General features: G+C 38.8%; 3 protein-coding genes across 5 annotated transcripts in view; 1 reads left to right on the top strand and 2 right to left on the bottom strand.

The window, feature by feature from the left end:
* Positions 1 to 402: 402 nt before the first annotated feature.
* On the bottom strand, positions 403 to 2,047 carry rnf182 (ring finger protein 182). Of its 2 annotated transcripts, XM_087832163.1 has the most exons (2): positions 2,036 to 2,047; positions 403 to 1,352 (listed from the first exon to the last, which is right to left on the bottom strand). In XM_087832163.1, the coding sequence occupies exons 1-2, from the start codon at positions 2,045 to 2,047 to the stop codon at positions 573 to 575; spliced, it is 792 nt and encodes a 263-aa protein (XP_087688289.1). In that variant the 3' UTR covers positions 403 to 572. The 2 variants fall into 2 exon arrangements, with proteins under 2 accessions (XP_087688289.1, XP_006809588.3); XM_006809525.3 differs by lacking the exon at positions 2,036 to 2,047 and having other exon boundaries at positions 403 to 1,436.
* Positions 2,048 to 3,619: 1,572 nt separating this feature from the next.
* Positions 3,620 to 9,628, bottom strand: LOC148097453 (uncharacterized). 2 transcript variants are annotated; one of them, XM_087832132.1, is made up of 7 exons: positions 9,396 to 9,628; positions 8,857 to 8,919; positions 8,537 to 8,573; positions 5,785 to 6,751; positions 5,303 to 5,470; positions 4,889 to 4,984; positions 3,620 to 4,408 (listed from the first exon to the last, which is right to left on the bottom strand). In XM_087832132.1, the coding sequence occupies exons 4-7, from the start codon at positions 6,748 to 6,750 to the stop codon at positions 4,076 to 4,078; spliced, it is 1,563 nt and encodes a 520-aa protein (XP_087688258.1). In that variant the 5' UTR covers position 6,751; positions 8,537 to 8,573; positions 8,857 to 8,919; positions 9,396 to 9,628; the 3' UTR covers positions 3,620 to 4,075. The 2 variants fall into 2 exon arrangements, with proteins under 2 accessions (XP_087688258.1, XP_087688259.1); XM_087832133.1 differs by lacking the exon at positions 5,785 to 6,751 and having other exon boundaries at positions 9,396 to 9,621.
* A 2,228-nt stretch (positions 9,629 to 11,856) lies between these two features.
* retreg1 (reticulophagy regulator 1) overlaps positions 11,857 to 12,918 on the top strand; it is a 32,290-nt gene continuing 31,228 nt past the window's right edge. The window contains exon 1 of the mRNA XM_087832138.1: positions 11,857 to 12,108. Coding sequence (XP_087688264.1) covers positions 11,924 to 12,108 — 185 coding nt within the window. The 5' untranslated portion in view covers positions 11,857 to 11,923. The remainder of the gene's footprint in view (positions 12,109 to 12,918) is intronic.

A 12,918-nucleotide genomic window follows, 5' to 3' on the forward strand; every position in this document is an offset into this window, starting at 1 on the left:
TAGTCACGTGAAAGTAATCCCAATCAGCCAAAAGTTCAGCCTGATCTAAATACTCTGTCAGTTTTATTTTTAATCTTCGCTCTGCACGATGATAGGATAGCTCTGATATGAGCATCTCAGGTGCACAGCTCTGGCTGTGACCACAGGAGCTGTGGTTCAAACCTTATGTTTGCCACTCATGGCACTCGGAAGAAAGCTGGTTGGTTAATAGCTAACCTGATGTATCAGGGAATAGGTAAAAGAGGACACCATGTATGTAAATCAGCCACTGTGGAGATGAGAACAGTCTGTACATTCCTTTAGATTTTGAACTATAACATCATAATGCATTACATTAAACAGTGACTTCAGAAGTCGTGTTTTAGTCGAAGCTATCTGACATTTTGAGCTTTATTAGGTAAGTAAATTATCAGCCTAAAAACTGCACAAATTAAGATGTATGAGCTCCACCTTTATGCCATTCAAATAACAGTTCACATGGTTAGCTACACAGTAACATCCCCATCAGTCAATTCTGGAGATCTATTGTCAAGCATGTTCAAAGCAAAGCATTGCCTGTTCATTTGGTTGCATTATGATGGTAAGCAGTCCCAGAACTCATGGCAGATACACTGGCAGAACCCATAGACCATGATCACGATGAGGCTGGCAGGAACCAGGCTCACCAGAAGCACCCCAAGTGTTGTCCTCTGCATTATGAGCAGGTAAACCCCCATAGGCAGGGAGCTAAAGTACAAGAGCCCCAGGACCCATACCAATGCCCGGGCTGAAGTCTGGCACAGGAGGGCTGCACAGTTCCACACTGTCCACCTCTCTGCGATGGATGCCATAGAGTCCTGACTGGATGAGTGGTAGTCCTGGTTTGACAGGTGAGAGCCATGTATCTGCTGGTAGGGATGGATGTCTTGGGTGGATATGGATGCGGGCGGAGGCTCCATGATAGTAATGACCACAAAATTAGGGGAGCTGCGGATGGTGGAGTAAGGGGTAGAGGAAGATGTGGAGGAGGAAGTAGATATCACAGGTGAATTGCTGCTCATCAGTGAGCTCAGGCGCATGGGGCTTAGGAGCAGCTCCGTAGTTGCCTCCTGGTGGAACTGCCGGTTTCTCTGATTCTTGTTTTGGAGGGTCAGCGTTGCCACCAGGTTGCAGTCATCTGGCAGGTTGCTCACAGCATCTCCCGGCAGTCTAGTGAGATAGCGACAAAACGGACACACCAAGGCATTGGGAGGCGACTCACCCAAATCCAGGATCTTAATGAGACATTTGGAGCAGAGACGGTGGCAGCACTCAAGCACCTTTGGCCTTCGACTCCCCAGGTTGTAGGCGCAGTAGCAGATCTTACACTCCATCTCTTCAGTGCCCAGCATGTCCACAAAGCTAGAACCTCCAACACCACCACCACTATCCTCGGGGTTTTGCATCTCTAGCATCATCCTGTGCTCAAACTTTATCCAACTCTAAGATCAAACGCAAAATCCGACCAAAAGCTCAAGTCCAAGCTCAGCACCGGTACTTTTCCCATAGATGGAGACACTGATGAAGGTCCTCTTCACTGAAGATCTAGGCTTCATTGCAGCTGTCTCCTAAAACGTGTGTGTGTGTCTGTGTTTCAATGTGAAGCGAGAAGAGAGACATGCGAGAAGGTGAAGCCCCTCGCAGGATTTGGCCTCTGGCGGTTGCTTGGCTCCAAGCAGTTGGGTTGACCGTGCTTCATTTGGAGTAAAAAGCCTTTCATGAGCCGCACAAAAAAGGGGGGAGAAGGGTGAGAGAGACACTGAGAGAAAGACCTAAAGAGAGAGAGAGAGTGAGAGACAGAGAGAGGGAGGGAGACACATAACTGTTAACACAGCAAACAGAGGCGAAAGGACAACAAAGCGGAGCCTGTACAAACCAGAGCTGGAATTTTCGAGTCTGATCTTTTGTTGCTCCATGAAATTCAGCCCAATTAGTGACTGATGCGCACACACACACACACACACACACACACACACACACACACACACACACACACACACACTACTGTATTCATGACTTCCGTGCACATCGCAGTGACTTACCTTCATTTCCTGAACACTTGCTGTAGACTTAACTATCAGTTGCCTACACACATGCCAACCTGAAATCATGTCCTCACCTTTAATAATTTACGTAGCATGGATTACATTTTTGTCTCTGGGAGGAAGACACACCCTCATAACGTGGCATTGTAAACACGCAGCATGGATAAAACCCAGGTAACACACACAAACTGCAGCTCCCTGTTAATGGTCTGCAAAAAGAAGTGTGCATGAAAAGTTGAATGAGTTTCTATATAAATAACTTTATCTGTGTTGTACAGCACTTTGGTCAGCCATAATGCTATATAAATAAACTATGGTATGTTATGAACCATCCGGGAGGGGCTCAGACTAAGGTTCGGGCATCTGACAAGGATGCCTCCTGGGCGCCTCCTGGGTGAGGTGTAGACCCAGGACACGCTGGAGAGATTATATCTCTCGGCTGGCCTGGGAGCGCCTTGGTGTTCCCCCGGATAAGCTGGAGGAGGTGGCTGGGGAGAGGGAGGTCTGGGCTTCTCTGCTTAGGCTGCTGCCCCCGCGACCCGACCCCAGATAAAGCAGATGAAGATGGATGGATGGATGTTATGGTGTGTGTGTTTGTGAGCAAAATGATGTGCCCACGTAAAAACAGAAATGTGTTTTCTCATCCATCCCTACAGAAATGTCTGGTTCTTCTAAATCCACGGTGATAATTCTAAACAGGTAAATAACTTCTATCTTTATGACTGTCGCCATGTGTATAATGACACTCCTGTCTCAGAAACAAAGATCCTGTGGAGGTGGGGGTGGATGATGGGGTCAGCAACGTTACAAGTCCTGTTTCACATCTAGTAGCCGACATGGTTTTATCTTTTTTCAAACAATCTTTCACAATCCTTCTAGCACTACCTAAATCTACACACGTCTGAGTCAAGTTCATATGTAATACCATGCATAATGTTACAAAATGAGAACCTGTGTTTTCATTTAGTATTTTATTTAGTATTAGATGGGTGCAGATGGTTGTTTCAGCTAACGTTTCTGCATGAAATCTTATGGATTATCTTTTTATTTGTAAGTTGCTGCTGTTTTCTGTAACAGTTAGCTAGTAACGCACAAAATAAGCCAGTTGACAGCAAATTTAAATCCCACGATCCAGTTTTCATTAGCTGAAATTCACAGTCAACAGTTTGAAACAACAAAGAAAAGAGAAATGTCTTACCATGAAAGACACACTGTAAACCCGAATCAGTTCACTGAACTTAAAACATTTGTGGAAACTGATTACCTCAAAAGTTTTAAGTACACAAACTCATCTCTTCTAAGTATGGGGGTACTCAAAATTTGTATTTATTGTTAACTTAAAATTTTTTAATTATATTTTTATTTTATTAATTGAGCTTTACTTAAAAACTATATACTTTAATTTTAATATTTTTGTGTTTTTTGTAGTTTACTATTTTGATCCAACACAATGCAATTATATTACAACCTAAACGCAAATTATATGATTATTAATTAAAAGATATTTATTTTTAAATGTTTGAGTTTAGACTAGTAAAAAAAATTTGAGAAATTCATTTACTTTACATTTTGTTTATTTAACATTTTTTTATGGAAATGTAAAAACATCACAAATGTTTTTATAAAACCATTAACATGGACATGGGCACCATAAAGTGAGCATTATAAATTCGGTGTAGAACATCTTTTTGTAAAATCACAAAGGACAACATCAGTCCTAATAGCATCTTTCTCAAAATACACAAAAATTCAAAATAAAAATTCAAATACTAATCACTTTTGTTTGAAAAAGAAATAAAAAACAATTTTTAAAAATGGATACAAATAAAGATGATCATCTTACAAATAACAAGAACAGGCAGGCAAGTATAGGAAAATTAGGTAAACTGATGGAGTTAAATCCACCCAAAGCCTGTAGTAAACTTAAAGTGCTTTAAATAAAGTGCTTCAAACAAAGTGCTCAGTAACAGAGTGCATGTCCTAACAAACATTGCCTTATATTCCTTCCAAAACTACTCTTTCAGTAACAAATCATTTTTAAGAGCATGTAGGCAGGGTTTCAGGGGTTTGCCGTCATCAAGCCCCATGAAGATTTTTTGGACAAAGGTAAATGTGTGAACCAGCTTCCTGGGGTAGTCTAAATGCAGAGCATAGATCAAGCCAAACAATAAGGCAAATGCATCTGCAAATGTGGGAATATCACGCATCACCAAGTCGCCTTCCACCACAACGGCCATGCTTGAGGAAGTAAAATGGACAGAACTGGTCTGGGAAGTGCCGTCGGTAACCACTGTGAGAAGGGCAACTGGAGTGTCAATGAGGGTCGACTCATCCAATGTGTCCGCCTGGAATAGACACAGTATCAATAAGTAAGGTTGGTTTGAGAGAATGTGACAAGCAAGACCTGTAATCTAGCAAAAAATTCAGCAGTGTAGTGGGTTACTTTGTAACGGGTTAGGGTACTCTACTTTTTTGAAAAATGTACATTAACGCGTTAGCTTCTGTCATTACATAATTAGTATGTTTGTTATTTTTCTAAAAAAAAAAAAAAAAGAAGTAATTTTTATTTTATGACTTTATCTCAAAAAGAAACTAAATCTTGACTTCAGCCTTGTTTTTGGGGCCACCTGCAGCGTAGCCGAAGTGCTGTGATACGCCTGTGCCCTGCTCCTGACTCTGTGTGTGTGTGTGTGTGAGGGTTTTCTAAAGAGAGGGTATTTTGCTTGTACAATTTGGTAGCTGCTAGGGTATTAAATTGTATTTTAAAAAAAAACATGGTGTTTTATCTCACTGGCAGAATTTAAGTGATGCAAAAATACACTTACATTACATGTCTTAAAGAATTCTGGGTCCTCCTCCCACAGGTATACAGGAAGGGCACGAAGCACTGCAGTGCGTTTCACGTTGACATCAGGCGCCTCCTAAAAAGGGAAAAGAAAAGTTCATTGAACACAAAGTTTTCAGGTGTCATTCTTTGGGGAGAATACATGTTTATGAAACTGCATGGCATGTGACTCTACATAATTTTGGAGACATTTCTTTTAAGACAACCTTTCTGTCTCTTATGACAAAGAGTCTGTATCTTACTCATTTGACAAAAATCCTACACAGTATTTTAAAATAATAACAGATCAGAGCTGTAATCTGTATAGAACACAGATGTTCAAAGCAAGGAAAAAATTGAGTTTTTATCAGTGAAACGTTTAATTTGTGTTAATTTTATCATTATCAATATTCACCTGAAGATCATAATGATTCAGGATGGTTCGCAGAGCCTCCGATATCTTGCCAGTCCGTGCAGCCTTCTGTCTGTATAGAGCCATGAGTCGTGGTGTGTGTCTGTCAAGTTCAGCGTAGAACTGGTTCCGCAGGTTGATGTTTGTGACTCGGTGGAACTCCGCACAAATCTAAAATAAAACAGGAACAAAAACATCAACATGAAGCCAAATTACTGACCAAATTTACATCTTATCATTAAAGAGGAATTGCCCAACTTCTGTCTAACCTTGTTTTATAGATGTCCTATTAAGTTTTTTGTTTTTTTTTAAAATTGGACCCGAACCACAAGCACAAGTGTATCACAAAGCTGAAATATATTTTTGTTTGTTATCTATTATTTATTTATTTGTTATTTATTTATTATCTGAATCTGAAGAGATCTGCTGAACTTGCATTGTTTCATGTTAAACTGAAGAAGAAAAAAAAATCAAAGCACAGATACCTGAGAGTCAAATAGCAGAGCAGGCCATTTCTCTAAGAAGTTCTTTACCATTGGGTTGTCTTGAATAATTTCATGGCGACGAAGTGGAAAGGTAGTCTGCATCAGTTTTTCAATCATTATTTTGTTGGGCTCAGTCTTCTCAACCTCATTTTTTATCTGGACTCTCATATCCTCCAAACTGACCTGATCTTCTCCTCTTGGAAGGTTTGGGAGGTAGTTCACCTCAGCTCTACTGGCTCTTTTTATGTTTGAGTGGGGGTGCTCTCCTTCAGGGTTGTTAACACTCCTCCTGCCAGCGTTGACAGACACCTCCACACATCCAGATCTGGCTAGCTTGGTGCGATACTTTCCCATCTTGAATTTTAAACTGGTCTTCCAACCATAACTTCCATTCCTACTTCCAGGCTCTTTAAGACATGGATGAGTGGTAACAAGAGCTTCTGCTGCCAAACCGACATCTCCATCACTCGGATAGGCTTTGAAGGTGTGCATCGCTGAAGCCATGGTCTCCAAGATGTTGTGCTTTTGGGCTCGAGTCAACTTCAGATGTTTTCCAGACATCTCAAAGGCTCTATTTCCCTCCTCAAGTACATGTTCAACTTCGTAAGAAAAGGTAGGTACTGGGAAAGTGTCAGGCCAACACTTCAGACGCTGAGCTAAAGGCACATGAGGAAGGATGTCTGTATCAGAACTTGCACAAGAACTGACATCACTTTCAGATCTCACTACTTTTAGGGTGCCCTTCTCCGGCAACTCTTGAATATCCAGTAGGCAGGTAAGTTGCCCATCAAAGTCGGGGTCTTTGTATTGTAAGGTAAACTCAAAGTCCAGCCTAGGGTTGAGCTTCTCACGGAGTATGGTGATTAGTTCTTCCACCGACTCAGGCCGCTTAGTTAGAGAAACCTTCACAACAACATCTGTGGTGAGGTGAACTCTCAGCAGGAACTTTTGGGATACTGCCATCATCCTATGAATAAAACAAGGAATGGAGATGATTTTTAAAAAAAATGAATTGTCTCATAAGCACTGTACATCATACCATTAACCTTATTATTAGGGATGGGTTTTTATAATCGATTCATCGATTAAAATCGATTCTGGCTTGGATAACGTAAAATCGATTCATTAAAATCCTGAATCGATTTTTTAATATAAATTTATTTTGCCGGAAATGCCAGAATCTCTGGCGAAATCTCACAAAATTTCAACAACCACCAAACAGCTAAGACAGTAAATGAGAGCAGGAACACCAATTCTGCACAAAGACTTAAACACACAGCGCAACCCGCGGATCAGAATCAGTTAGATGTCGCCTTTCTCACAGTCGGGGCTGAAAGCCGACAGCTCACTGATTCTGATCTGTCGGCAGGTCCGCGCTTTGTGTTCACGCCCTTTATGAGCTGATTCTAAAGCTGTTAGTTTGATGTCTCTCCAAACAATATTGACCGAACCAGCAGCAAAAGAAGATCCAAACTATGCTTCACATTAACACCGTCATGTATTCACTCTTACTTTTACTGTTTTGCTTCGACCACGATGCACAGCTCTCTCTCTCTCCCTGTACTTCAAGAACAGTTTCCCGTCTAAAAATCTGTTTTCTGCATTATTCGCTTGCTGGTTACGCACAAGTCTACCGTTGTTCACAGCGCTGTCGGCCAACGTTTTTTTTCTTTGTTTTATATACTTCTGAAAAGAAAACCTAATTTCTGCCGTTCAATACTGAACAAATTTAAACTTTTTAAAATTATGCAAAACGCTTAGCCGTGTCTCTAATAAAACCGCTTTAACATCAGAGGTAATGTTCATATGTTGATTAATGGTTTTCTTTCGTTTTTGATGTACTGCAGAATATTTTTATAAAATCCCAGGCCAGGAAAATCGCCTTCATGTTTTTCTGTGTTTTATCCTCAGCTACTTTAACACAAAAGCATCTGCTGTGATGCTCACACCTTTGCTAAAGTCTTGCGTGTGTCAGCTTCCTTTTTATAGATACAAAAATATGTAAATATACTGTTCTGAATTATAATATTTCTGACTGTCAAAATTTCCCAGATTCAAATCGAATTGAATCGAATCGAATTAAATCGAATCGATTCGGGACCTTGTGAATCGGAATTGAATCGATTCACGAAATCAGTGACGATACCCAGCCCTAGTCCTGACACACAGGCTGGTGTTTGTACAGCTTCCACAAACACAATAATTTTGTATTTTTAAGAAAAATAAATGCAATATAATCATAGTAAACACACTAACGCTCACGAACACCACCTACTGCCAACAGCGCATAACATACAACTCCCTTCAGTTACATCACACGTCCAGATTATGAAACTTTCAGTCAAAATTTGGGTTTCTAAACATTTTTAATTTTGAAATACCCCAATCAACGTATGAAGACGGTTTTTGGGGGACATTTTATATGCATTTCAGCAACTACTGAAATCTGCACTTTAAGGGACTTAATGAATGGTTTCTTTTAAAAATTAAAAATGATTGAGTATTTTCACATCACATGAAAATATAAATTTTTAATACAAATTTGGCCCTACAAAAAAATGGAAACTCAGTAACCAATATAATGGAGATTCTTTAAACATGAGCAAATATCACAGTAAAATTGTTGATTGGGATTTACACATTGGATGTATCCTCAGTAATTTTGTACAATTATACAAAATTATTTTATAAGAACGCAACAACTGATGAAACAACTTACTTATGTGACTAAATATGAAGTGTTATAACTTACCACAAAGGTTGAACTGTGCCACCGACCCTTGGTAGATCTGCACATGATAAAAAGATGCATTATAAATAATAACACAGCTATTAATAATTATACTGGCGGGGTACATTTAAGATGTTAATGTCACAAAATAAAATAGACCGGTTGAAAGAAGTACAAGGTAATGGTAATGGGGGGAGCCATGAAAATATATCTTTTCAACATGATTCAGTGTGACAAAGCAGGGGCATGATTAAAAAGAAGAAAAAAAAAACAGGTATTTTAACCTACAAATGTTTTAATGGCCATGAAGAAAGGACTCTTCAATAGATCTTTCAACTCACCTGTGTTTACTGTCTCCACCTGAAATTACTTGCAGTCTTAAGTTTTTTTCTTCGGTCTTCAGCCTTGGAATAAAAAATAAAAATACTGAAAACCTTATCAGCACACTAAATATACAACACCTTGCTATATTTCAATCTGGGTATTACTTTTAATTGTTTAAGATAGAAGTTGCCACTGCTAGCTAAGTCACTTTTGAATGATGCTAATGAGAAGAAAAAAAAAACCTGCCGAACAATGAGGCTGCTGTTGTAAAAACGCCAACTTTCTTGCGTTGGCAATGGGTCGTTAAAATATCACTAAGACACTTTCTTTATGTGCAATTCTTATTAAAACTGTGTTTTAATCGGTTAAAAATGTAAAAATGACGACATCATCGGTTTGAAAAAGAGCGCGAACAACCGCGAACAACTATTCACTACCTGGGTCTGTGCTGTTTAACACAAAAGTGCATTCGAAAACAAGTTATTGGCTTCAACATATTAATATACTTGCTTTTTTACAGAAAAAATAAACATAACGAAGGTTCCGTTTTACTTACAAGTTTCTCCAAATGTGCTCTCCAGTCGCTCGAGAAGGGCAGCCATATTGAACAGAATTTTCTGTCAACGTCGTTCAGGTTAGAGAGAAAACGTCATGACGTCATGACGTACACATGCGGAGCTCGAAAAAAAAAACATTTACTCAAAAATCATAATTAAAAAAGCAGTATTTACTCTTAACTTCTAAGCCATGTACAATTATAACTGTTTGAATCGTTAACAGAACAGAAAAGTTTTAAGTTGTTTCAACTTTGTGACGAATTTCAATTGTTGTATGCACAAACTTTATAAGTCAGGTATACTGTTGGGGTTTACAGTGCACCTATGATTTGAGACCAGGCCCGCTGATGCAAATATGTGTCAGAATTGGTGAACTGGTGTGGACTGAAGGACCCAGCAGTGGAAAGTGGAGCAGGTCCATGTTGGAGATCCTGGTTTGGCAGTGAGCTCTGATCTTGATTTATGGCCAGAACAGCACAGGCAGCAGAGCAAAATGGGTCAACGTCTCTTTGTAGATGTGAGCTTTCCTTGTTAAGATGGGCTCATTCCGTCGAGTGTGGCAGGTAGCCCAGTCTGCCCTCTCTCACGCAGTGTCATTTAGCTGTTGTTCTGTTTGCCACCTTAATTACTAAACTAAGGAAACGAACGATAAGTGCCCAATAAAAGTCACAATCGTCTCACACAGTAATTTCAAACACTAAACTGGTTTTGTGGTTTCAGGGCTGGATTTACCCTGAAATGGCAAACTGCAAAGGGAAACATTTGTCACAAAGATTATGGAAACTTTGATCTTGGTCATTATAATAAGCACAGCACAGTACTGTGCAAAAGTCTTGAACCAAGTCATGTGTCAGGTCTTTGCTGGATTTCCTTCCTGTTTTATAAGGAAATTACTTTGAGATACTTTTTCTGCAGAATCAGCTGAAGAAACAAATCATATGGTTCTGCAACAAGCTGATGGTACAAAGCTTGGTGTCTGAAGCTTGGTGTCATCCCCTGAGTTAGATGGATTTTTTTTGTAAGTTCAGTTTGCAAACAAACAAAAAGATGCATTTCTTTGAAAATTGTCAGGTACAAGGATGCTGGAAGGAATGAAAAAGGAACCAGTGTAAAAAACCAAAACAACCTGCTCTGTAGCTTTTGCAACATTTTGTACCTCAATGTTAAAATATAATATGTTTTTTTTTGTTTCGTTTTTTCTTTTACTTAAAGTTGCGTCCATCTCGCCTCTGGGTCCACAGCAGCTTAGAATCTCAGCTAGCCAAACATGTTTGTTGATCTGTGGGAGGAAACTCCAACACAGGCTGTCCAGTAACAATAACATGAATCACTTGTAGTGACATTTATCTTATTTCTGTACTGTTTTATTGTACAGTTCATAGAAGTTCATTTTAAAGCTCAACCAAGTAATTTTTTTTTACCACTAGTGGGCAGAAAAACAAACATGAACCACCAAGCTGTTCAAGCTAATTTCTTAGAAACCAGGCCTGTTTAAAGTTTGGGCATAAACAGATCTGTTCCCTCCCTTTAGATTCACAGTATGGGTCTCTGATGAATGCAAGTTAAATATTGACTTTCTGTTTCTCTTTCAGGATGGGTGGAGACCAGCATCAAGCAGCTATTCTTCAGTCTTTTAACTTTGGCAGCTGAGAAACATCTGATTCCATTGTATTTAGTGCAGTTAACGTAGGTGTAGTTACATGTACAGTATATAGTAGTAATTCCGTCATTTACAGACAAAGGCTATATAAAGATAACAATAAAACACAAACAAAAGATGTTACACTCCAATAAATGTACACACACAAACACACACACACCTGACGTCACCAACCTGAACGACAACAACACAAGAGGCAGGAATTGAAGTGTGCAGCTGATTTAAGTTGGGACAATTATACAGGAAGCATGATGATTGTGTCTTTCAAAATAAAGGCAGGGAAAATAAGCCAAAAAGAAATGCAAATAATTTTAATGATTGTTTAATTACAACTATAAGAAGCTAGAACCTAGGTTTCAAATATAAAGTTACCAGCCTTTGGTTAAAATAAGAAAAATTAATACAAATGATAGAAAATTTTTGTACATTTAATTTCTTTCTTTTAATTTCACCCCTGTTCCAGAGCAGCACTACTTTTACTCAAACACAGCACTTAAGCACACTTTTGAGTTACTTGTATTTTCATTTTGTTTTCTTTAAAAAATAACTTTCATGCTACTTTTTAATTGGTTATCATATGTTTTGTTACTGCATTTGTTTCACTTATGTATCTTTGCTCTGTGAATAATAATGTAAACTATATATTCCTGAGATAAAAAGTAATTTAATAAGACTATATGATTTAAGCGCATTAGTTTTAATTGCAAAAAGAACATTTTGACTATTTTCAAAAAGTGAATGCGTTATGAGACACTTATTTTGAAACCTCAGAATCGGAAATAGCTCAGTAAAGTCTCCGCTTTGCTTAACACCCATCTCTGCTGAAGGAGCGGAGGGGCAGAGCGGAGGGACCCCGGTCGTTTTTCAATGCTGGGGAGCCGGGAAGCAGGAACCGCCGGAGGTGGGCAGGTGGCCGCGGCCGGCGGACCGCCAAGCCGGGATCAGGAGACCCTTCCCGGCCGCGCAGGGTGTCGCCTCACCGGCCTGGTCAGCTGGAGGCGGAGACCATGCAGGACTTCAGCCCTGTTTGCTGCAGCCAACGCGATGTTCGGGTAGGCATCATGACGCAGGGATATCTCACAGCACTGAGCTCCTGTTAATAAAATAAATAAATAAATAATAATTATGACTTTAAGTTAAATATTAAATATACTGTTAAAAATAACGACATCCTAGTAATTCCACATTAAAGGCGTAATTATTTCATCTTTAGTCCTTTCTTTCTATTATATCTTTTAAATCCTTTGACGTTGTTACTTTTAAATTCATCTATACTTCACACACTAATAATAATAATAACGATCTTTAAAAAGGGGTTGTAAATACTCAGCTACCACTGTTTTCTGTATTTTTCTGTATGTTTCTTATATTTTTCTGTATGTAATGTCTGTATCATTGTCAAAACAAACCACCATGAGCAAAAAAACCAAACAAATCACAATAATTTGGGACTTCATGAGACAAAATTCGTCAAGTTTATGTTTGTTCGTCTGTTTAAACAAATTTCACTTTTTTCATTCTGTTACAATATATTGTTTGAAATGTATTTTATGGCCTAAAAATAAGAGTTACATTCATAATTAGTCAACAGTAAAAGCACTTAAAAAACATTTAAAACCCCAAATAGTGTTCATTTAATTTTATTTGTATTAGTATTTTTATATATTCCAGCATTGCTATATTACTGCTGCAGTGGTTCTGCTTAATGTACTGAAAGAGGAAAAGCATAGATTGCTGTTATAAAGTCTTCGTTACACAGATCTGTTATAATTCTGCATCCTGACTTTTTGAGTAAGGAAAGCAGAAAAGCTCAAACTTCTGACACAGGGTCATTTTTTCATAATGGCAAAAGAATATGAGAA

The sequence above is a fragment of the Neolamprologus brichardi genome, chromosome 18 (genome assembly GCF_056152115.1).
Source record: "Neolamprologus brichardi isolate AB-2024 chromosome 18, ASM5615211v1, whole genome shotgun sequence".
In the NCBI taxonomy this organism is placed as follows: Eukaryota; Metazoa; Chordata; class Actinopteri; order Cichliformes; family Cichlidae; genus Neolamprologus; species Neolamprologus brichardi.